The 25023-nt window shown below is 43.7% G+C and overlaps 1 protein-coding gene across 9 annotated transcripts in view; it reads right to left on the bottom strand.

Moving 5' to 3' along the window:
- The window catches only part of CABIN1 (calcineurin binding protein 1), a 356172-nt gene that overhangs the window by 32021 nt on the left and 299128 nt on the right, over positions 1-25023 (bottom strand). For all 9 annotated transcript variants that reach the window (XM_075321598.1, XM_075321591.1, XM_075321647.1 and 6 more), the window contains exon 32: positions 23393-24004. In XM_075321598.1, coding sequence (XP_075177713.1) covers positions 23393-24004 — 612 coding nt within the window. The remainder of the gene's footprint in view (positions 1-23392; positions 24005-25023) is intronic.

Below are 25023 nucleotides of genomic sequence, written 5' to 3'. Positions count from 1 at the left end.
TAACCCAATGTGTGCTGTAACTAGGAGAGCAAGGAGCCAGCGCTAAGCAGTGTGCGCTGCTCCCTGCACATTTAGCTGCAGCACACATCAGGTAATTAACCCGATGTGTGCTGTAACTAGGAGAGCAAGGAGCCAGCGCTCAGTGTGCGCTGCTCCCTGCTCTCTGCACGTGTAGCTCCGTGCGGTGGTAACCAAGGTAAATATCGGGTTGGTTACCCGATATTTACCTTAGTTACCAAGCGCAGCATCTTCCACGCGGCGCTGGGGGCTGGTCACTGGTTGCTGGTGAGATCTGCCTGTGTGATAGCTCACCAGCAACTCGTGTAGCGACGCTCCAGCGATCCCTGCGAGGTCAGGTTGCTGGTGGGATCGCTGGAGCGTTGCAGTGTGACATCTCACCAGCAACCTCCTAGCAACTTACCAGCGATCCCTATCGTTGGGATCGCTGGTAAGTTGCTTAGTGTGACTGGACCTTTACCAGCGATCCCTAAACCGATGCGACCTGATAAGGATCCCTGGTAAGTCGCTGGGAGGTCGCTGGTGAGATGTCACACACAGACCTTACCAACGACGCAGTAATGATCAGCGACCTGTATAGGAGGTTGTTGTTGGTAGGTGTCAAACATAGTGATGCATCCTGCCCAGCAGGACATCAGCTTTGAAGAAAATAAACCAGAACAGTGATCAGCGATCTCACAGCAGGGGCCAGGTCCCTGCTTAGTGTCACACATAACGAGATCACTGGTTAGACCCCTATTGCATCACAAAACCTGTGACTCAGCAGCGATCTCGTTATGTGAGAAGTACCCCTAAGATAGAAGCAGTGGTGTACAGTCAGCGCTGGAACCTCGGTACTATGTGATTTTGTTAGTTCATGAGTTTCTACTATTTGTGGGGCACTTAAGCCCTGTTCTGATCTGCGTCAGTGCGCGATACAGATAAACATTACAACAAGCTTGTAAGCACAGAACATGTTCCAGCTGCCAGCGGTGGCTGATCTCTAAGGCAACGAGCATTAAACAATAAAAATAAAATTTACCATATCAGGTGATCGGTGCAGAATTTGAAGAAATAGTAAAATTACAAAGGGCTTGTAAATCATGATGTTTACCATCACTTCACCCCACTGACTTATTTTAGGGTCTGTCGGAGGTGTCATGGTGTCTGAAACTTTCATAGGAGGAAAAGCATTGGCATGAAGCTCTATTGTTCCTGTCATATTTGTCTGAATCTGGGACCGAGGAGCAAATGTGAACAAAGCTCAACATGTTCTTTAAGTTTTGCCCTTCTGTGGGGAAGGATACTGCTCATCGTTTCCCGCAGACAGCTTGTCTGGATCACTGACATTGTCATTAAAGCAGTTATCTGGACGGAATACACCATCGGGGCTGAGAAAATTGTCTGAAAGGCCAAGAACAAACATCTTGTCCAAAGCACTAACTACATCAGATTGCAACAGACCAGGTGAAATGACTCCACATTACCCAGGACAGGCTTTACCAAATCATTCTGTAGGGGAAAAATACAGTTTGGGCAAAATAAATACATTGTGTTAAAGGAAATCGGTCACCAGGTTTTTTTTGCTACTTCATCTGAGAACAGCATGATATAAAAGATATTCTGAAGCTAACCATGGTTTACTTAGATCACTATGTGAAGCCGTTCTGACTTTATCTAAGAATTGAGTGTAGCAGAGCTGGGAGCTGTCCCCACCCACACCAGGCTCTCAATAAAGACTGTGCATTGACTGTGAGGTGTCAATCACAGAAAGGGGCATGTCTGTCTGCAATGCACACCAAGGAGTCACACAAGTGTTAAATCACAGAGCAATAAACCTTTTAGTTTAGATAAACAATAGCTCGCAAAGGCAAATTGGACATAATTTCACACAAAAACAAAAATGGACTGGACAAAATTGTTTGCAACTTAATATTTGGTTTCACACCCTTTGGAATAGATAACTGCAGTTAATCACTTCCTATAACCATCAACAAGCTTCTTACACCTCTCAACTCTTTTTCCAAACTGCTCCAGGTCTCTCATATTTGAAGGATGTCTTCTCCCAACAACAATTTTAAGATCTCTCCATAGGTGTTCAATGGGATTTAGATCCAAACTGATTGCTGGCCATTTCAGAACTCTACACGCTTTTTTCCCTCCATTTCTGGGGGCTTCTTGAACAATGTTTCGGTCATTGTCCTGCTGGAAGACTTATGACCTAAGATGCAAACCCAGCATTCTGACACTAAGCACTACATTGCAACCCATAATCCTTTGGTAATCTTCAGATTCATGATGCCTTGCAAACAGTCAAGGCACCCAGTGCCAAAGGCAGCAAAACAACCTCTTTGAACCTCCATCATATTTGACTATAAATATTGTGTTCTTTTCTTTGTAAGCCTCATTCCATTTTTGGTAAACAGTAGAATGATGTGCTTTACTAAAAAGCTCTATCTTGATTTCATTCATTCACAAAATGCTTTCCCAGAAGGATTTTGGCTTACATACATTTTGACAAATTGCATTCTAGCCTTTTTATATCTCTGTTTCAGCAGTGGGGTCCTCCTGGGTCTCCAGCCATAGCGTTTCATATCATTCAAATGTCAACAGATAGTTCACGCTGACACGGATGCACCCTGAGCCTGCAGGACTTGGAACTTTGGAACTTGATTGGTGCTGCTTATTAACCATTGGATATTCCTGCGTTGCAAACGTTCATCAGTTTTTCTCTGCCATCCACGTTCAAGGAGATTAGCTAAAGTGCCATGTGTTGTAAACTTCTTTATTGTGCTACGCACCATGGGCAAAGGAACAGCAAGATCTCTGGAGATGGACTTGTAACCTTAAGATTGCTGATATTTTTCAACAATTTTGGTTCTCCAGTCCTCAGAAAATTCTCCTCTTTTCTTTCTGTTCTCCATCCTTATTATCGCGCGCACACAGACACAAAATGCAAAGCCTGAGTTAACTACTCCCTTTTTTATCTGGTTTCAGGTGTGATTTTCATATTGCCCACACTTGTTACTTGTCACAAGTGAGTTTCAATGAGCATCATATGCCTGAAACAAAGTTTTGTGCCAACAATTTTGTCCAGCTCATTTTTGGGGTTTCTGTGAAATGTCTTATTTGCTTTTTCCTCAGTTTTTTTTGTGTTGTTCCAATACACACAAAGAAAACGTGTATAACAAAACATGTTTCATTGCAATAATTTTCAGGGAGAAATACTTTCTTTTCTGCAACACTTTCAAGGGTTCTAACACTTTCGGCCATGACTGTATATAACCTCTATCCCGACGTATGACTGTACTAAAAGGAAGGTTGCTCCCGCTGACAAATGCCCTAAGTCGTCTATATGGGCATATAGGTCATATGAATCTAAATAAAAGAACTTGATATCTGCGATCTGATGTCTCATTCCAGGGACATCCATGTTTTTCTTAATATGTAATATGCCCTTGGCATGGGCAGGACACTGATCTGCAAGAAAATCTGCCTCCAAAGCTTATTTTAAATAAAAGAGGGTGTTACCAGTGTGAGACATGTAATGACTGGCAGTCTGCTCTCCTGACCTCACTGAAAAGCTGAGTGCAATTGTAACTAACAGTATAGCAGAGCTGAACTTTGTTTCATTACAAACTCATCTGCAGTTGTCCTCTCATAGTAAAAAAACAAAAAACAAAAACACACAAAATAATGGCCAGCAACCCTGTAGAGGTATTGTGGTAGTGGAGAAAAAACACTCTGACCAGTGTAGGCAATACAGAAAAAACCCAAAGCAACTCAGCTCCGGGTGAAGGCATACTAGCCATGATCACATGGTTAAAGGACACAAGACTGCGTCTGAAACACATAACTTGACTCCATGTGTTTGTTTCACATACGATTCCTGTGATCATGACTATTTTGCCTTCATTAACATTTTTAATCATGAATTCTGATTTGTGATTTTAAAGGGAACCTGTCACCTAGAATATGCGTTCTGACCTATCAGCAGACGCGTGTGCCCTAATTACCCCTCCCTACTCATCCCTGTGTTATAAAATTGTATAACATGAAAGTAATAAAAAAACGTTTTATTACCTTCATATCTCGTATGTAAATAGCATGGAATGTGGTCACAGGGGCGGCGCCTTGCCCTATGGACGTCTGCCTATTTCCGTGGTATCATGCCCCTGTGGGCGTGATACCATGGAGCGACGTCCCTGTTGTTCATTCTATCCTGCGCGCATTGCAGCAGGTTTCTCTTCCGGGTGTTCACGCGCCGGCTTCAGACGCGCACTGCGCATGCGCAGTGCATGTTTGAAACTGACAAGGAGAACCCAGAAGAGAAGCCTGCTGCAATGCGCGCAGGATAGAATGAGCAACAGGGACGTCGCTCCATGGTATCACGCCCACAGGGGCATGATACCACAGAAATATGCAGACGTCCATAGGGCAAGGCGCCGCCCCTGTGACTACATTCCATGCTATTTACATACGAGATATGAAGATAATAAAACGTTTTTTTATTACTTTCATATTATACAATTTTATAACACAGGGATGGGTAGAGAGGTGTAATAAGGGCACACATGCGTCCGCTAATAGGCCAGACCGCATATTCTAGGTGACAGGTTCCCTTTAATGTCTTAAATAAAGAATCCATTTTATTTAATTTTTTTTTCTGTCCGCTCATAGTGCTCTCAGTTCTGTTGCATAGCTGTGCCTGACTATAACTAACACTTTTATAGCTTTCGTCTCACACAATGTGGGGGGAGAGGCAGTACTGCAGAGTTGATTGCACAGTGAGAAGAGCTACTAAAAGTGTTTGCAATGATGCAAAGCTCAGTGAGGTGAGCAGACAGTCAGCCATTACATAGAAATATCAAAAAACTGACCCGCACATCCAACAAATGTGAACAAACATAGTAACTATAAATGCAAACAGTTGCACACTGAAAAAAGCCAAAAATGTACTAGGAAAAATATGGCACTGCATTACTGCAAAAGAGAGATATTTAGTTTATGTATTGGCCAATGCATGTAAGCCCGGACACCAAACGGCAAGGTATATCTCTGTATTCCGGGAACCTAACTTAATGCCACTATCTAGGTTAAAAACATCCATATCTGGGAAAAATGCCACTATTTGGACTGCAAACCCACTTGTATGGGCAGCTAGGCTCCTGCATTTATAGTTACTATGTTTTTTCAGTTACCACCCGCCTAGCTGCCCATACATGGAGGTTTGCAGTCCAAATAGTGGCATTTTTTCCCAGATATGGATGTTTTTAACCTAGATAGTGGCATTTAAGTTAGGTTCACGGAATACAGAGATATACCTTGCCATTTGGTTTCCGGGCTTACATGCATTGGCCAATACATAAACTAAATATCTCTCTTTTGCAGTAATGCAGTGCCATAGGTTTCCTAGTACATTTTTGGCTTTTTCAGTGTGCAACTGTTTGCATTTATAGTCAGCCATTACATGTCTCACACTGGTAACACCACTTTTCATTAATAATAAGCTCTGGAGCCAGATTCTCAGGAAGATATGAGTCCGGCCCATACACACATCTTTACAGCTCATTTACATAGTAAGAAAAATGTGGATTTCTCTGGAATAAGGAATTGGGTTGCAGATATCAAAGTATCATTTGATTCAACATTCTATGACCTACATGTCCATATAATCAGCTTAGAAGGGTTCCTACTGACTGACAAGGTTCTATTTAATCTAAATAACTCAGTTCATACCATATTCAATTTTATTTCCCTACGTAATAAACTGTAAGGCACACACAGAAAAAGACACTGACACTTTATTCACCTTGCAGTGCTGGCATACCGGTAATAGGAAATTTACACTACTCACAAAAAGTTAGGGTTATTTCACTTTTGGGTGAAATTTATGTAAAATGTAAAACGTTCACGCTGCAGTGATATTTTACCATGAAAGTAGGGCGTTTACATAGAAGTATGCAATGGCGATTTCCTCATCTCAAACAATTTATTGAAATAAAAGTTAACAACTGCAATGTTGACCACGAAGATGAGATTAGGTCTGTGTTGATCATGCAGAGGCACAATGGCTTGTCACTGTACCATTCACAAATGTAGGGCAGTTGTGTAGTGAGTAGACACATCTACCCACACTGTAAGACCACCACTAAAGGCGTCTCTGGTGACAACAGTGGCTGATGCATAGCGGTCTCCTTGATGTCTCCAACATCGTTGGCAGCCTTCATTTCTACTCAGTGTGACTTAACTTTCATCAGTGAGCAGAACTGAGGCCCACTGGTTCCTCGTCCAGCAAGATGATGACACCTGTGTCTGGTGGTGTGGTCAGGTACCCTTGAAGCTCATCTACCACGCTAATGTAAACGATTTTGAATGGTCTGAAATGACACTTGGGTACCTCTCACCTCTCTTAAAGGGAATGTGTGTCACCAGGCTTTTGCCACGTAATCCGAGAGCAGCATAATGCAGAGACAAAGACCCTGATCCCAGCGATGTATCACTTACTGGGCTACTTAGTGTAGTTTTGATAAAATCAGTAGGAAATCATTAGGGGACTACTTGGTCTACTCTCAGGTAGTCAAGCATATTTATAAACTCTGCTTAACCCCTCCCCCACCAATGATTGGTAGCTTTTTGTCCATGTAAAGTGTGCTTAGAAAGCTGCTACTCATTGTCGTGAGTGGAGATATAGAGCTCCCCATTCAAGTAACTACTAGATCTGCAGCAAAGTAAACAGTGATTTTATAAAAATGACAAGTCAGGATCTCTATCTCTACATTATGCTGCTCTCAGATGGGATAGCAAAAACAAACCTGACAGATTCCCTTTAAATGTGCCTGGAGTTGTGTGGCATTAATCATCTGTTTCCAAATGGCATTGTTCACAATGAAGTGGTCATCAGTGTGGGATGTGGCCAAATGATGTCCACTTCTATGCTTTCTGAGACTCTTCCAGTCTCTCTGTATGTCTGTTGAAACCTGCTGATGATACTCTGTGACACTCTAAGCTCAGTGCCCAGTTCCGTCTAGAAACATCCTACTTGAAGCCACACTATGGCAAGTACTGCCAATTAATTATTCGGTGTTATCTTGGTCTCATGATGTAAAACTGTGGACACCACGTTGAGGAGGACTGTTTAAGCACCAATTCTAATTGAACCCCCAAATATAGTGGGCGATTCATGGATCAAATAACTGGTGTGAATTTTGCCAATATGCTCTTTTGCTCTTTGTTAGAGAACAGCAAGTTGGGCAAAGAGTACTGAAACATTGAACAGTTGGACATGGACAATCAATAGTTTAGAGAAGGTCACGTTACATTCACCTGAAAAGGTTAAAGTGCATTATAGGATCACCCTGAAATTTCACCTGAAAGCCGAATAGCCCTAACGTTACGTGAGTAGTGTATGTGACCTGCTCTACTGAATAAGGATTGTTCCAAACTTGTGTTAACTTCTCGGTGTGCCAACTACATAATTAAAACACCAGCATCAACAGTGCCTCCTCCTCTGGTTGCCTGGAGGCGTCACAAATGAAGAAACATACATCATACCTCAAGGGAGTCAAACAAACAAGATTTACAGAGCTAATGTGTGCAAAATTATAGAAGATGTTCTTTAAAAGAGGAACTGAGCTTCTGGAGTTTATACACTGACACCGCGTACACTCATTAGGAAAATATACAGAAGGCGAAAGTAATTGCAATTAGTCATCTTTACGCTGGCAATACTGTGGTGTAGTATGTGCAGGGTCACAGGTGGATTCTTTTGGAACGATGATCCCTCAATGGATATCATTAGGCACGGAGAATACAGTGAATAATAGAAATATTGTAACTTAACAACACTGTAGGCGAGCGTCGGATCTGACTATTTTCTATAAATGCGTAGGAAACCCTTTTAAAATGCAGCCCACTCAGTATATGCTAGAAGGCGATACCTCAGGGATTACACATTACATTCTTTACAGCTGGATGAATAACGATGGGAATGTATGATAAAGGGGTAGCGTGGCCTAGTAAACCCCCTTTCAAATTCCTACTATGACATTATGAGTCACTAGACGCAAGACCCTCATTGGACCACCTTCATCAACTAACCAGAGCGGAGGCGGCATCTTGTCCATAGAGAACCCAATAAGTCTATGCCTCACACAAAACAGCCCTTGATATCAATGGGCACCATGCAATGCTTTACTTTTCCCACTGGTGACACTGCAGAGAAAGTACGGTAAACTTATTTTTGGGGGGTTATTCTAACAAAAACTGAGTTACCAAAAGCAAACAACACCTTTATCCTGATAATAGGTGCTTTGTAAACAACTATACAAGCACCCTTAACCGGCAAATTCAGCTATTAAGTGAGACAGTATATAGCCGTACAAGTTATATACATATTGCCAGCAAGATATCTGCCTTTATGGTCACATCTTGGAAATGCCCCTATTTAAAGGCGTTGTCCATTTTAGATATATTTTACATAACAGTGTCGGGGAGATAATTTTAAGAAACTGTGGCACTGGTTTTCCCCTACTTTAGGCTATGTTCACACACTGCATCTTTTTTTCTGAGTGCATCTTGACTGCATCTTTTTCCTGTGGTCACAGAAAATGTGGCCCAAAAAACGCATGATGTTTTGCCGCGTTTTTGTTAATGCGTTTTTTAAAGGAGAAACAAAATATGATAGGATAATTGATAGAAAGCTAGAATAGAGAGTAGATAGATAATAGAACATATAGAATAGATAATAAGAAAGAACATATAGAATAGATATAAAGAAATAACAGAATCGCTCGATAGAGGGATAGATAAGCTTGGCCAGCTGTTTAATTTTTTTTTTTTGTTAAAATAAAAAAATAACATGAAGTCCCCCCCATTTTTCATATGAGCAGTAGCAGCTGCAACCCTCAGCTGTCTGCTGTACCTTGGCGGATTGTGAATAATAGAGGGGACACCACGCTTTTTTTTATTATGTGATTTATTTGTTTTTGTTTTTTCTTTTTAAATAAAAAGTGAGGTACTCCCCATTTTTCTAAAACTAGCCAAGGTATAGCAGACAACTGGGGGCTGATAATATTAGGGTGGGAAGGGCCATGGTTATTTGGCCCTTTCCAGCCTAACAATAGCAGCCTGCTGCCGTGCCAGAAGTGGCGCATCCATAAGAAAAACACACACACACCGAAATAATGCTTCATTTGGAATAAAAGACAAAAAAGAACTCTCTTTCACTACTTTATTAATCCCCCAAACACCCCTCCAGGTCCAACGTAATCCACACGAAGTCCCACTACGCTTCCAGCACTGCTACATATCTGAAGCTCACAGCGAGCATCATAGAACAAGTCCATGAATGAAGAAAAGTCCAGCTTCCACAGAGAGTTCCTTATTTTTTGCTATTTTTTATTTTTCTTTGGCACAAAAAAATAGGCACTTAACAGTCAGGACAGTCATGACTGACGTCAGCGACGTGTTTCGAGTGACGCAGCACTCTTAATCAAGTCACTCGAAACGCGACGCTGACGTCGGTCATGACTGTCCTGACTGTTAAGTGCCTATTTATTTGTGCCAAAGAAAAATAAAAAATAGCAAAACAGGGAACTCTCCGTGGAAGCTGGACTTCTCTTCATTCATGGACTTGCTTTAGGCGTGGCAGCACCTTGTCCGATGCTCCAGAGAGCCTTTGAGATTGATTGAATACGGTGAGCTGAATTTCTTTTTTCTATTGTCATAGAACAAAACTGCCCGCTATGAGTCCACACAGCAACTGAAGTGAGCCGCGCGGTGACGTCAGCTTGAGTCCTCCAGCTGTGAAAGCAAATCACCTGAGTGATGTCCCGCTGATCGCGCGGCTCACTTCAGTCATGGCCTCATTTGAGGTCACAGGTAGAGGACTCCCGCTGTGACAGCAAATTACCATAGTGACATGCTGCATCTTCTCTGCGTCTTTAAAAATCGCAGCCAAAAAAAATATGCACTGTGCGGACAGTAAAATAGAAATCTCATAGACTTTGCTGGGGGAAGGAAATGCATGCATTTCGATGCATCTTTGTGACCTCAAAAAACACACCAAAAACGCAGTGTGTGAACATAGCCTTACTTGTTAGTACAACCCATCTCAGTCAGATCAGTCGCATCAGTTTGTCCACAATCTGCGATGCATCCGTCAAGTCAACGGATTGAGACCGACGGCAAAAATCTGATGTGTGAAAGGGGCCTAAGTGATAATGGCCAAATTAGTGCCCAATTAGCCATTTTCCTTCACTGTTGTCATGTAACTCATTAGTGTTACAAGATCTCAGGTGTGAATGGGGAGCGTATGTGGTAAATTTGGCGTTATCACTCACACACTATCACACTGGTCACTGGAAGTTTAACATAACACCTCATTTATTTATTTATTTATTTATTATGCATTGCTTAAAAAGTGCCAACATATTCTGCAAGTGTTTTACAGAGATTACCAGAGTCCCCATAGGGGCTCACAATCTAAATTCCCTATTGATATGCCTTTGGAGTGTAGGAGGAAACCAACTCAAACATAGGGAGAACAATCAAACTCCTTGCAATTGTTGTCCTTAGTGGGATTTGAACCAGGACCCCAGCACTGGAACCAATAGTGGTAACCACTGAGCTACCGTGCCACCCACCTCATGGCAAACAATTCTCTGAGGATCATAAAAAAGGGAATTGTTGCTCTACATAAAGATGGGCTAGGCTGTAAGAAGATTGCCGACACTCTGAAACTAAGCTGCAGCACGGTGGCCAAGACTATACAGCGGTTTAACAAGACAGGTTCCACTCAGAACAGGCCTCACCATGGTCGACCAAAGAAGTTGAGTGCATGTGCTCAGCATTATATCCAGAGGTTATCTTTTCAAAGTAGAGGTATGAGTGCTGCCAGCATTGCTGCAGAGGTTAAAGGGGTGGGGGGTCAGTCTGTCAGTGCTCAACCATATGCTGCACACTACAGCAAATTGGTCTGCATGGCTTTCGTCTCAGAAGGAAGATTCTTCTAAAGATGATGTACAAGAAAGACCACAAACAGTTTGCTGAAGACAAGTAGACTAAAGACATGGATTACTGGATCCATGACCAGTGGACTGATGAGACCAAGATAACCTTATTTGGCTCAAACAATGTAAAACGTGTGTGGCGGCAACCAGGTGAGGAGTACAAAGACATATGTGTCTTGCTTACAGTCAAGCATGGTGGTGGGAGAGTCATAATTTAGGTCTGCATGAGTGCTGCCAGCTGTGGGGAGCTACAGTTCATTGAGGGAACCATGAATACCAAAATGTACTGCGACATACTGAAGCAGAGCATTATCTCCTCCCTTCAGAACCTGAGTGGCAGGGCTGTATTCTAACATGGTAATGGCACTAAATAACCTCCAAGATGACCACTGCCTTGCTAAAGAAACTTAGGGTAAAGGTGCTGGACTGGCCAAGCATGTCACCAGACCTAAGAACTATTGAGCGTCTGTGGGGTGCCCTCAAACGAAAGATGGAGGAGCACAAGGTCTAACATTCACCAACTCCGTGAGGTCATCATGAAGGAATGGAAGATGAGTCCAGTGGCTCCTGTGAAGCTCTAGTGAACGCCATGCCCAAGAGAGTTAAAGCAGTGCGAGATAATGATGGCCACACAAAACACTTTGGACACAATTTGGCCATTTTCATTTTAGGGTGTATTCACTTTTGGTACCAGAGGTTTTGCCATTATATATATATATATATATATATATATATATATATATATATATATATATATATATATATATATATATATACAGTTAGGTCCAGAAATATTTGGACAGTGACACAAGTTTTGTTATTTTAGCTGTTTACAAAAACATGTTCAGAAATACAATTATATATATAATATGGGCTAAAAGTGCACACTCCCAGCTGCAATATGAGAGTTTTCACATCCAAATCGGAGAAAGGGTTTAGGAATCATAGCTCTGTAATGCATAGCCTCCTCTTTTTCAAGGGACCAAAAGTAATTGGACAAGGGACTCTAAGGGCTGCAATTAACTCTGAAGGCGTCTCCCTCGTTAACCTGTAATCAATGAAGTAGTTAAAAGGTCTGGGGTTGATTACAGGTGTGTGGTTTTGCATTTGGAAGCTGTTGCTGTGACCAGACAACATGCGGTCTAAGGAACTCTCAATTGAGGTGAAGCAGAACATCCTGAGGCTGAAAAAAAAGAAAAAATCCATCAGAGAGATAGCAGACATGCTTGAAGTAGCAAAATCAACAGTCGGGTACATTCTGAGAAAAAAGGAATTGACTGGTGAGCTTGGGAACTCAAAAAGGCCTGGGCGTCCATGGATGACAACAGTGGTGGATGATCGCCGCATACTTTCTTTGGTGAAGAAGAACCCGTTCACAACATCAACTGAAGTCCAGAACACTCTCAGTGAAGTAGGTGTATCTGTCTCTAAGTCAACAGTAAAGAGAAGACTCCATGAAAGTAAATACAAAGGGTTCACATCTAGATGCAAACCATTCATCAATTCCAAAAATAGACAGGCCAGAGTTAAATTTGCTGAAAAACACCTCATGAAGCCAGTTCAGTTCTGGAAAAGTATTCTATGGACAGATGAGACAAAGATCAACCTGTACCAGAATGATGGGAAGAAAAAAGTTTGGAGAAGAAAGGGAACGGCACATGATCCAAGGCACACCACATCCTCTGTAAAACATGGTGGAGGCAACGTGATGGCATGAGCATGCATGGCTTTCAATGGCACTGGGTCACTTGTGTTTATTGATGACATAACAGCAGACAAGAGTAGCCGGATGAATTCTGAAGTGTACCGGGATATACTTTCAGCCCAGATTCAGCCAAATGCCGCAAAGTTGATCGGACGGCGCTTCATAGTACAGATGGACAATGACCCCAAGCATACAGCCAAAGCTACCCAGGAGTTCATGAGTGCAAAAAAGTGGAACATTCTGCAATGGCCAAGTCAATCACCAGATCTTAACCCAATTGAGCATGCATTTCACTTGCTCAAATCCAGACTTAAGACGGAAAGACCCACAAACAAGCAAGACCTGAAGGCTGCGGCTGTAAAGGCCTGGCAAAGCATTAAGAAGGAGGAAACCCAGCGTTTGGTGATGTCCATGGGTTCCAGACTTAAAGCAGTGATTGCCTCCAAAGAATTCGCAACAAAATATTGAAAATAAAAATATTTTGTTTGGGTTTGGTTTATTTGTCCAATTACTTTTGACCTCCTAAAATGTGGAGTGTTTGTAAAGAAATGTGTACAATTCCTACAATTTCTATCAGATATTTTTGTTCAAACATTCAAATTAAACGTTACAATCTGCACTTGAATTCTGTTGTAGAGATTTCATTTCAAATCCAATGTGGTGGCATGCAGAGCCCAACTCGCGAAAATTGTGTCACTGTCCAAACATTTCTGGACCTAACTGTATATATACAAACACACACACACACACACACACACACACATACCATATTTTTCTGATTATAAACGCACTTTTTAGTAAGATGATGACTTGCTAAAATGTATGTGCGTCTTATAGTCTGCAGTTAGTAAAGTCAGCAGTGTGAGACCCCCTGACAGCATCCTAAATCATTGGGTAGATGTGCTCCTATCACTGAGACCACTAAGCGGCTGCAAGGTTCTCCTGATCTGCAGGAGGGAATGAGCTGAGCTTGCTATTAGGTTAGGGAAAGCTTGTGTCCACATGAGGGTTAATAGAATTGATCTTTGGTGCACAGGAGGGAGAAAACAACTGTCACATGTTGATTTACACATAAAGGGAACCCGTCACCAGATTTGTCCCTTATAAGCTGTGGCCACCAGCAGTAAGTCCTTATATAGAGTATTCCCGAATACTGTATATACCGTATTTTTCGCTTTATAAGACGCACTTTTCCTCCCAAAAATTTGGGAGGAAAATGGGGGGGTGCGTCTTATATAGCGGTACCTGGGGGGGGGTCCTGTCTGAGGCGATCGAGCGGCCGGGTACCTGTGCTTGCGTGCGGTGGCAGCCGGGTACCCGTGGCTGTGTGCGGGCGGCAGCCGGGTGCTGTGTGGGGTCGGCAACCGGGTACCTGTGCTTGCGTGCAGTGGCAGCCAGGTACCCATGGCTGTGTGCGGGCGGCAGCCGGGTACTGTGTGCGAGCGGCAGTCGGGTGGCCGTGCGGGCGGCACCGGCTGCCGCCCTCACACAGGCACCCGGCTGCTGCCCTCACACAGGCACCCAGGTGCCGTCCGCACACAGCCACGGGTACCTGGCTGCCACTGCACGCAAGCACAGGTACCCGGCCGCTTGCACGCAGGGTGGGCGGGCAGCCTGCTGGCTGCCACTCTGTGCATGCGGGGCGGGCGGCTGTGCAGCAAGTTACCAGTTGTCCGCGGTCCCACTTTCAAATGATGGCGCCGGTGGAGCTCTTGGATGAGAGCTCCATTTGCGCACGCGCTGCTCCGGGAGTCAGCGCGTGCGCAGATGGAGCCCTTGGATGAGAGCTCCATCTGCGCATGCGTCGCTCCGGGCGCCATTACTTGAAACGGGACCGCGGACACACTGGGAAAACACCGTATCCACTCCACCACTGAGCAGTCGCCGCCGCTGCCACCACTGAGCAGTCCCCGCCGCTGCCACCACTGAGCAGTCGCCGCCGCTGCCACCACTGAACCGGGACCGCGGAACTCACTGCACCGGCCTGCTGCACGGCTCACCGGCCGCCGCTGCTGCTGCCACCACGGACCCCACGGCTCCTGCCACCAAGGACGCCACCGCGCCTGCAACCACGGACGCCACGGCACCTGCAACCACGGACCCCGCTGCCACTGACCCGACGTGCCTCCTGTGACCCGGCTTCACCACCACTGCTGCCCCCCTCCAGTAAGAGAACACCGGAGTATAAGACGGACCGCATTTTTCTTTTTTTTACCTTTTTTTATGTCTAAATTTGGGGTGCGTCTTATAATCCGGTGCATCTTATAAAGCGAAAAATACGGTAAGTGCCCAGGCCACTCTGTATAGCATAAAAAAACAGCTTTTAATATACCCCCGCTCGCTCGTGTACTACAATACTTTGCCAGACCACATCTCAGGTTAGTATAATAAAAGGCCTTTTTCATGTTATGCAGATCGGCCTGGGCACTTATATATAGTATTCTAGAATGCTGTATAAAGTCAGGGCCAGAAATATTTGGACAGTGACACAAGTTTTGTTATTTTAGGTGTTTACAAAAACATGTTCAGAAATACAATTATATATATATATATAATATGGGCTGAAAGTGCACACTCCCAGCTGCAATATGAGAGTTTTCACATCCAAATCGCAGAAAGGGTTTAGGAATCATAGCTCTGTGATGCATAGCCTCCTCTTTTTCAAGGGACCAAAAGTAATTGGACAAGGGACTCTAAGGGCTGCAATTAACTCTGAAGGCGTCTCCCTCATTAACCTGTAATCAATGAAGTAGTTAAAAGGTCTGGGGTTGATTACAGGTGTGTGGCTTTGCATTTGGAAGCTGTTGCTGTGACCAGACAACATGCGGTCTAAGGAACTCTCAATTGAGGTGAAGCAGAACATCCCGAGGCTGAAAAAAAGAAAAAATCCATCAGAGAGATAGCAGACATGCTTGGAGTAGCAAAATCAACAGTCGGGTACATTCTGAGAAAAAAGGAATTGACTGGTGAGCTTGGGAACTCAAAAAGGCCTGGGCGTCCACGGATGACAACAGTGGTGGATGATCGCCGCATACTTTCTTTGGTGAAGAAGAACCCGTTCACAACATCAACTGAAGTCCAGAACACTCTCAGTGAAGTAGGTGTATCTGTATCTCAGTCAACAGTAAAGAGAAGACTCCATGAAAGTAAATACAAAGGGTTCACATCTAGATGCAAACCATTCATCAATTCCAAAAATAGACAGGCCAGAGTTAAATTTGCTGAAAAACACCTCATGAAGCCAGCTCAGTTCTGGAAAAGTATTCTATGGACAGATGAGACAAAGATCGACCTGTACCAGAATGATAGGAAGAAAAAAGTTTGGAGAAGAAAGGGAACGGCACATGATCCAAGGCACACCACATCCTCTGTAAAACATGGTGGAGGCAACGTGATGGCATGAGCATGCATGGCTTTCAATGGCACTGGGTCACTTGTGTTTATTGATGACATAACAGCAGACAAGAGTAGCCGGATGAATTCTGAAGTGTACCGGGATATACTTTCAGCCCAGATTCAGCCAAATGCCGCAAAGTTGATCGGACGGCGCTTCATAGTACAGATGGACAATGACCCCAAGCATACAGCCAAAGCTACCCAGGAGTTCATGAGTGCAAAAAAGTGGAACATTCTGCAATGGCCAAGTCAATCACCAGATCTTAACCCAATTGAGCATGCATTTCACTTGCTCAAATCCAGACTTAAGACGGAAAGACCCACAAACAAGCAAGACCTGAAGGCTGCGGCTGTAAAGGCCTGGCAAAGCATTAAGAAGGAGGAAACCCAGCGTTTGGTGATGTCCATGGGTTCCAGACTTAAAGCAGTGATTGCCTCCAAAGAATTCGCAACAAAATATTGAAAATAAAAATATTTTGTTTGGGTTTGGTTTATTTGTCCAATTACTTTTGACCTCCTAAAATGTGGAGTGTTTGTAAAGAAATGTGTACAATTCCTACAATTTCTATCAGATATTTTTGTTCAAACATTCAAATTAAACGTTACAATCTGCACTTGAATTCTGTTGTAGAGATTTCATTTCAAATCCAATGTGGTGGCATGCAGAGCCCAACTCGCGAAAATTGTGTCACTGTCCAAACATTTCTGGACCTAACTGTATATATACAAACACACACACACACACACACACACACACACACACACACACACACACACACACACACACACACACACATACCATATTTTTCTGATTATAAACGCACTTTTTAGTAAGATGATGACTTGCTAAAATGTATGTGCGTCTTATAGTCTGCAGTTAGTAAAGTCAGCAGTGTGAGACCCCCTGACAGCATCCTAAATCATTGGGTAGATGTGCTCCTATCACTGAGACCACTAAGCGGCTGCAAGGTTCTCCTGATCTGCAGGAGGGAATGAGCTGAGCTTGCTATTAGGTTAGGGAAAGCTTGTGTCCACATGAGGGTTAATAGAATTGATCTTTGGTGCACAGGAGGGAGAAAACAACTGTCACATGTTGATTTACACATAAAGGGAACCCGTCACCAGATTTGTCCCTTATAAGCTGTGGCCACCAGCAGTAAGTCCTTATATAGAGTATTCCCGAATACTGTATATACCGTATTTTTCGCTTTATAAGACGCACTTTTCCTCCCAAAAATTTGGGAGGAAAATGGGGGGGTGCGTCTTATATAGCGGTACCTGGGGGGGGGTCCTGTCTGAGGCGATCGAGCGGCCGGGTACCTGTGCTTGCGTGCGGTGGCAGCCGGGTACCCGTGGCTGTGTGCGGGCGGCAGCCGGGTGCTGTGTGGGGTCGGCAACCGGGTACCTGTGCTTGCGTGCAGTGGCAGCCAGGTACCCATGGCTGTGTGCGGGCGGCAGCCGGGTACTGTGTGCGAGCGGCAGTCGGGTGGCCGTGCGGGCGGCACCGGCTGCCGCCCTCACACAGGCACCCGGCTGCTGCCCTCACACAGGCACCCAGGTGCCGTCCGCACACAGCCACGGGTACCTGGCTGCCACTGCACGCAAGCACAGGTACCCGGCCGCTTGCACGCAGGGTGGGCGGGCAGCCTGCTGGCTGCCACTCTGTGCATGCGGGGCGGGCGGCTGTGCAGCAAGTTACCAGTTGTCCGCGGTCCCACTTTCAAATGATGGCGCCGGTGGAGCTCTTGGATGAGAGCTCCATTTGCGCACGCGCTGCTCCGGGAGTCAGCGCGTGCGCAGATGGAGCCCTTGGATGAGAGCTCCATCTGCGCATGCGTCGCTCCGGGCGCCATTACTTGAAACGGGACCGCGGACACACTGGGAAAACACCGTATCCACTCCACCACTGAGCAGTCGCCGCCGCTGCCACCACTGAGCAGTCCCCGCCGCTGCCACCACTGAGCAGTCGCCGCCGCTGCCACCACTGAACCGGGACCGCGGAACTCACTGCACCGGCCTGCTGCACGGCTCACCCGCCGCCGCTGCTGCTGCCACCACGGACCCCACGGCTCCTGCCACCAAGGACGCCACCGCGCCTGCAACCACGGACGCCACGGCACCTGCAACCACGGACCCCGCTGCCACTGACCCGACGTGCCTCCTGTGACCCGGCTTCACCACCACTGCTGCCCCCCTCCAGTAAGAGAACACCGGAGTATAAGACGGACCGCATTTTTCTTTTTTTTACCTTTTTTTAGGTCTAAATTTGGGGTGCGTCTTATAATCCGGTGCATCTTATAAAGCGAAAAATACGGTAAGTGCCCAGGCCACTCTGTATAGCATAAAAAAACAGCTTTTAATATACCCCCGCTCGCTCGTGTACTACAATACTTTGCCAGACCACATCTCAGGTTAGTATAATAAAAGGCCTTTTTCATGTTATGCAGATCGGCCTGGGCACTTATATATAGTATTCTAGAATGCTGTATAAAGTCAGGGCCAGAAATATTTGGACAGTGACACAAGTTTTGTTATTTTAGGTGTTTACAAAAACATGTTCAGAAATACAATTATATATATATATAATATGGGCTGAAAGTGCACACTCCCAGCTGCAATATGAGAGTTTTCACATCCAAATCGCAGAAAGGGTTTAGGAATCATAGCTCTGTGATGCATAGCCTCCTCTTTTTCAAGGGACCAAAAGTAATTGGACAAGGGACTCTAAGGGCTGCAATTAACTCTGAAGGCGTCTCCCTCATTAACCTGTAATCAATGAAGTAGTTAAAAGGTCTGGGGTTGATTACAGGTGTGTGGCTTTGCATTTGGAAGCTGTTGCTGTGACCAGACAACATGCGGTCTAAGGAACTCTCAATTGAGGTGAAGCAGAACATCCTGAGGCTGAAAAAAAGAAAAAATCCATCAGAGAGATAGCAGACATGCTTGGAGTAGCAAAATCAACAGTCGGGTACATTCTGAGAAAAAAGGAATTGACTGGTGAGCTTGGGAACTCAAAAAGGCCTGGGCGTCCACGGATGACAACAGTGGTGGATGATCGCCGCATACTTTCTTTGGTGAAGAAGAACCCGTTCACAACATCAACTGAAGTCCAGAACACTCTCAGTGAAGTAGGTGTATCTGTCTCTAAGTCAACAGTAAAGAGAAGACTCCATGAAAGTAAATACAAAGGGTTCACATCTAGATGCAAACCATTCATCAATTCCAAAAATAGACAGGCCAGAGTTAAATTTGCTGAAAAACACCTCATGAAGCCAGCTCAGTTCTGGAAAAGTATTCTATGGACAGATGAGACAAAGATCGACCTGTACCAGAATGATAGGAAGAAAAAAGTTTGGAGAAGAAAGGGAACGGCACATGATCCAAGGCACACCACATCCTCTGTAAAACATGGTGGAGGCAACGTGATGGCATGGGCATGCATGGCTTTCAATGGCACTGGGTCACTTGTGTTTATTGATGACATAACAGCAGACAAGAGTAGCCGGATGAATTCTGAAGTGTACAGGGATATACTTTCAGCCCAGATTCAGCCAAATGCCGCAAAGTTGATCGGACGGCGCTTCATAGTACAGATGGACAATGACCAAAGCATACAGCCAAAGCTACCCAGGAGTTCATGAGTGCAAAAAAGTGGAACATTATGCAATAGCCAAGTCAATCACCAGATCTTAACCCAATTGAGCATGCATTTCACTTGCTCAAATCCAGACTTAAGACGGAAAGACCCACAAACAAGCAAGACCTGAAGGCTGCGGCTGTAAAGGCCTGGCAAAGCATTAAGAAGGAGGAAACCCAGCGTTTGGTGATGTCCATGGGTTCCAGACTTAAGGCAGTGATTGCCTCCAAAGGATTCGCAACAAAATATTGAAAATAAAAATATTTTGTTTGGGTTTGGTTTATTTGTCCAATTACTTTTGACCTCCTAAAATGTGGAGTGTTTGTAAAGAAATGTGTACAATTCCTACAATTTCTATCAGATATTTTTGTTCAAACCTTCAAATTAAACGTTACAATCTGCACTTGAATTCTGTTGTAGAGGTTTCATTTCAAATCCAATGTGGTGGCATGCAGAGCCCAACTCGCGAAAATTGTGTCACTGTCCAAATATTTCTGGACCTAACTGTATAAGAGCTTATTGGTGGTGGCTGCAGCTTATAGGGGACAATTCTGGGGACAATTTTAAGTTTTTGGTTTTTCCTACTTCTCTTCCAAGAGCCATAACGATTCTATTTTTTTGGCAATATGTCTGAGGACTTGGTTTTTTTTTTTTGCAGAATGAGTTGTACTTTTGAACGACACTATTCATTCAGCCAGCGTTCACAGGTGGATTGTGATGACAGGTATGCAGGTCATCAGCTGACAACCCATCGACACCCCACCATCATGTGACGGGGGCGCCGATGGGCAGGATTAGTGATTTGCTTCCTGTCAGCATGTGTTAAACATCACTGTCAGAGATAGACAGCGGCATTTAACTAGATTAAATCAGCTGTCAAGTGCCAAGAAAGATGCGGTCACAGTGTGTGAGCCTGCATCAAAGTCATATAACACAAGTAAAGTATAGAGATGAGCGAACCTGAAGTTTGGTTTTAAAACCGAACACCAACTTAAAAAACAGTTCTTGGAGTTCGAACACTTTACATTCGAACTTAACTAGCACAAGCAACGCTGTGCTCAGATACGTTCAGTGCTCAGTACTGTGCGAGCTGCTTGCAGTGTTTCAACGGCGCACACTGGGGGAGGGGGGCAGCAGCGTGATCACATGTAGTGTGCAACCACCTAAAAAAAAATGCCAGCCCACCATCCCCCGAAAGTGATCTGCTTATCACTTGCTGCATGTGGGTGGAGACTCAAACTGCCCAATCAGGGTTTCTGAACCTGTTCGCAAGGTTCAGACATGTAGGTTTGGTTCGTTTGCTGCCCGCGAACCGAACCTCCAAAGTTTCCTCATCTTTACTAAATGAAACTGTATTGGGACCTTGTTATGTCACTGTTGGGTCAGTATATACAATGCACTTTATTTTTTCGTACAACCCTCCTTATATACGTCTAACACTTTGGAATAAGTCATATCTTAGTAACATTATCCCCTCCATATCTCTACATCACCAGGGTAGTTTTAATATTAATATTTTTTTCTTCTACATATATATATATATATATATATATATATATATATATATATATATATATATATTTATATTCTTTTCTTTTTTACCCCCACATACTTTGTCCCTCTAGTGCTCATTTTTTCCACTGTAACTATGGCATCTATAGAACACCCAGTTACAGGGAGAAGACTGCTCTCGGTGTGTCTTCTGCTAGGCCGGGCAGAGATCTCACGTTCGTGTGATCATCAAGTCCTACAGAAGCATTGGCAGTGCTCGTAGAGTGCTATGTAGCTGGTGAAATACAGTACAAAGGCAGTAATAAACCACTTCTATCTGCTCCTCAGGGTCTCGACTGTGTCTGACAACTGAAGACAGGACCTTCTCCTGCTAGATTGCAGGAGCTTTAACCAAGTGTTGTAAATTTACAAGGGTGAGGGCCAAACAATATAAATGTATAGCTCTTGGTCATTATCAGATTATTATAATTTAGTTAAAAAGCTCTGAGGGAAAAAAACAAACATTATGGCAGGTTTTATGTGTATTTCACTCTTGGAAAAGTATTTTTCAGTGGTAGGAAAGCAAGAAGTGTTCTTTTCTACTGTTAGATTTAGGCCGCTCCAACGAGTGTCAACAAAACAACAAATAGCAAGAATAATAGTATAATACTCAGAGTTTTGCTATGGAGCCACAATTACCACTGCAGGATAGCTAAAACGACATAAATATGAGTGGGAGAAGTTGGATAATTGAGGACGAATAAGCGATAAATGAGCAAAGAAACTAAAGTGTTAGGCAGTGTGTATTAAAATCAGATCCGAATTGTTGCAGGATATTTCCGTTTAGTCCAATGGTCGCAAGCTTTTATAACAGAATCATGCAGACATTGGCCACATTGGGGCGGGTGATATTTTGGCCATTGATGTTTTTATATGATACGCCTGGGTAACACGGATAGGTTCATTGCTGTAACTAGATTTGGCAATAAAGAGAATCTGACATCAAAAGCTACAGAATCGCATGGCACACATGGTTTTTCCAATGTAACGAGCAAGGATGGAAGCAACTATATGCATTTTATATATACATAAGTATGGAGAAAATTATCTAGATCTACAAAAAAGACAAGAACAGGTTTGTGAGCGAAAAATAACCTAATTAAAACTAAATATTTAGTCTTGTTGTTTTATAGTAAAGATTATTCAGTCATTCTTGTTGCCTATCGTCAGACATATGTATGAAAAATTATTCTGTGGATATTATGCCAAAATATAATATAATAAGGCTACACAGGTGATGGGTTGCGTTTAGGCCCCATGGGCTACGTGGCACTCAGCGTCAATTAACCAGCGGTCCCCAGGGCTACCTTCTTGTTTGGGTACAGTAATACCTGCATACGTCGTAGCCCCTGGGAGATCTGTTTACTATCTGCAGCTATAGTTTCGGCACCCAGAATTGTAAAACCCCTTTGGGCCTGATATCGCTCCTAGGCCACAAAAAGGAGGAATGTGCTCACTATGGTCTCCAACCCCCACAGGTGCCCATTCTAAGTGACTGCCTACTATGCCAACTACAGCCACCAGCAATGACATTAACACTAGAAGTCCCAGAAATTTTGAGCTCTATAGGGTTCCAATGGTAGAAAAGTTAAATGACCCCTCTCTGGGACTTTTAGTGTTAAAGCATTTAGCAGAATTAGAAAATAACCAATATGAGATTTATCATTACAAAACCATTAACAGATTTATGAAGCTAAAAAGGACCACTGCTTTCCAGTTGCAATAAGGAACACTGATTTCTGAACATTTTTCCCACATTTTCCATTCTTTTGACTCTCCCTCATTGCACCTTATGGATAAAAATGAAGCCCGGGTGTTCGGAGCAACCAATAAGATTCTCACCTGACGGCTATCTGCTGCGTATTTCTATACTACCGTGATTATGGGAATCTTACACTATGGTTTTCTTCCTATAGGAGCAATCACATTTTCAATATCCAAAATGTGAGCAAAATAGTTTTGCTCCAATATCGTGTGCAAATGTGGAAAATTGGTGTTCAGAATAATGGCGCACATAACTCCTATCTATGAGCATTCGGTCTGTACGGTCTGATCTCTTCCTCTAGCACCATAATATAAAGTATTCACTCTCACCTGTTTGATCAGCATGTAGGTCTTACTCATGATCTTTTCAATACTGGCCAAATCATAGGTGGTGACTTTTTGTCCCTGCTGCCACACACGATATGCCTCAAGGAGCAAGTTTTTGCTGCTCTCGGTGTCATCCAAGAGCTTCCTCTTGCGGCTGGCTCGGTGTGGCGTGTCCTCCATCGGTTGAGGTGTGTGCTGCCCGATGCCTCTGCTACCTGCAGGCAGATGATGTTTAGAACTAATGCTCAGTTCTTCTAGTGATAATTCTGGACCCTCCAGCCCCTTATCCTTAAGGATCCTAGCTGAATCTTTGCGATGCTGGTCCAAACGTTTCTCAGGGTGGCAGGAATGTCCATCATGGTCCATTGGTTCTGAAGACTGAGGCTTTCCAGTCTCTTTCACAATCCTGATGTCTCCAGTTTCCATTACCTGAGGAGCAGACCCTTGTACTGTCTCTTTTCCCCCATTCTCAGAGGTTCCTGATACCACCCCTTCACCTAGAACCAATTTCTTTTTGGGTGCTACATCTTTCCGGTCATCTGATGTAGGCCGGCCAGTGACGTCTGTTGTCATGGAAGCCGCCAACAACGGGCTGGGGTCCGGACTTTTGGGATCCTGGGGAAAGACACTTAATAGTTAGCTACAACTTACTGTAATAGTAATATCAGCAGTAAACTACATCAGACTTACGTCATTAATTCAAAATGCAGCTTTATGCTATATAAAGTTACCAATACATGCACTTTACATATACTTTTTTAGAATCTTTAAGCAGAAAATATAAAAGCAGACGCCATGTGTAGGAGAGCCTCAAGTCATTCTCAGACTACATTCCTTTAACCCCTTTAGCCCCCAGGCACTTTCCGTTTTTGCGTTTTTGTTTTTTGCTCCCCTTCTTCCGAGAGCCGTAACTTTTTTATTTTTCCATCAATCTTGCCATGTAAGGGCTTGTTTTTTGCGGGACGAGTTGTACTTTTAAATGAAACCATACGTTTTACCATATAGTGTACTGGAAAACGGCAAAAAAATTCCAAGTGCGGAAAAATTGCAAAAAAAGTGTGATCGTACAATACTTTTTGGGATATTTTATTCACGGTGTTCACTATATGGTAAAACTGATGTATCTATGTGATGCCTCAGGTCAGTGCGAGTTTGTAGACACCAAACATGTATAGGTTTACTTGTGTCTAAGGGGTTAACAAAAATTCACAAACTTGTCCAAAAAAAGTGGATCACGTTTTGCGCCATTTTCCAAAACCCGTAGCGTTCTCATTTTTCGGGATCTGAAGCTCATTGATGGCTTATTTTTTGCGTCTCGACCTGACATTTTTAACGGTACCATTTTTGCGCAGATGCTACGTTTTGATCGCCTGTTATTGCATTTTGCGCAAAATTTGCGACGACCAAAAAACATAATTTTGCCGTTTGGAATTTTTTTGCCGCTACGCCATTTACTGATCAGATTAATTGATTTTATATTTTGATAGATCGGGCATTTCTGAACGCGGCGATACCAAATATGTGTATATTTTTTATTTTTTTTTTAACCCTTTAATTTTCAATGGGGGGGAAAGGGGGGTGATTTGAACTTTTAGGCTTTTTTTATTTTTTTTTTAAATTTTTTAAAACTTTTT

Source organism: Anomaloglossus baeobatrachus, chromosome 1 (assembly GCF_048569485.1).
Source record: "Anomaloglossus baeobatrachus isolate aAnoBae1 chromosome 1, aAnoBae1.hap1, whole genome shotgun sequence".
NCBI lineage: Eukaryota > Metazoa > Chordata > Amphibia > Anura > Aromobatidae > Anomaloglossus > Anomaloglossus baeobatrachus.
Note: the sequence above shows the minus strand (reverse complement) of the source record. Positions and strands in the feature narration are given on the sequence as shown.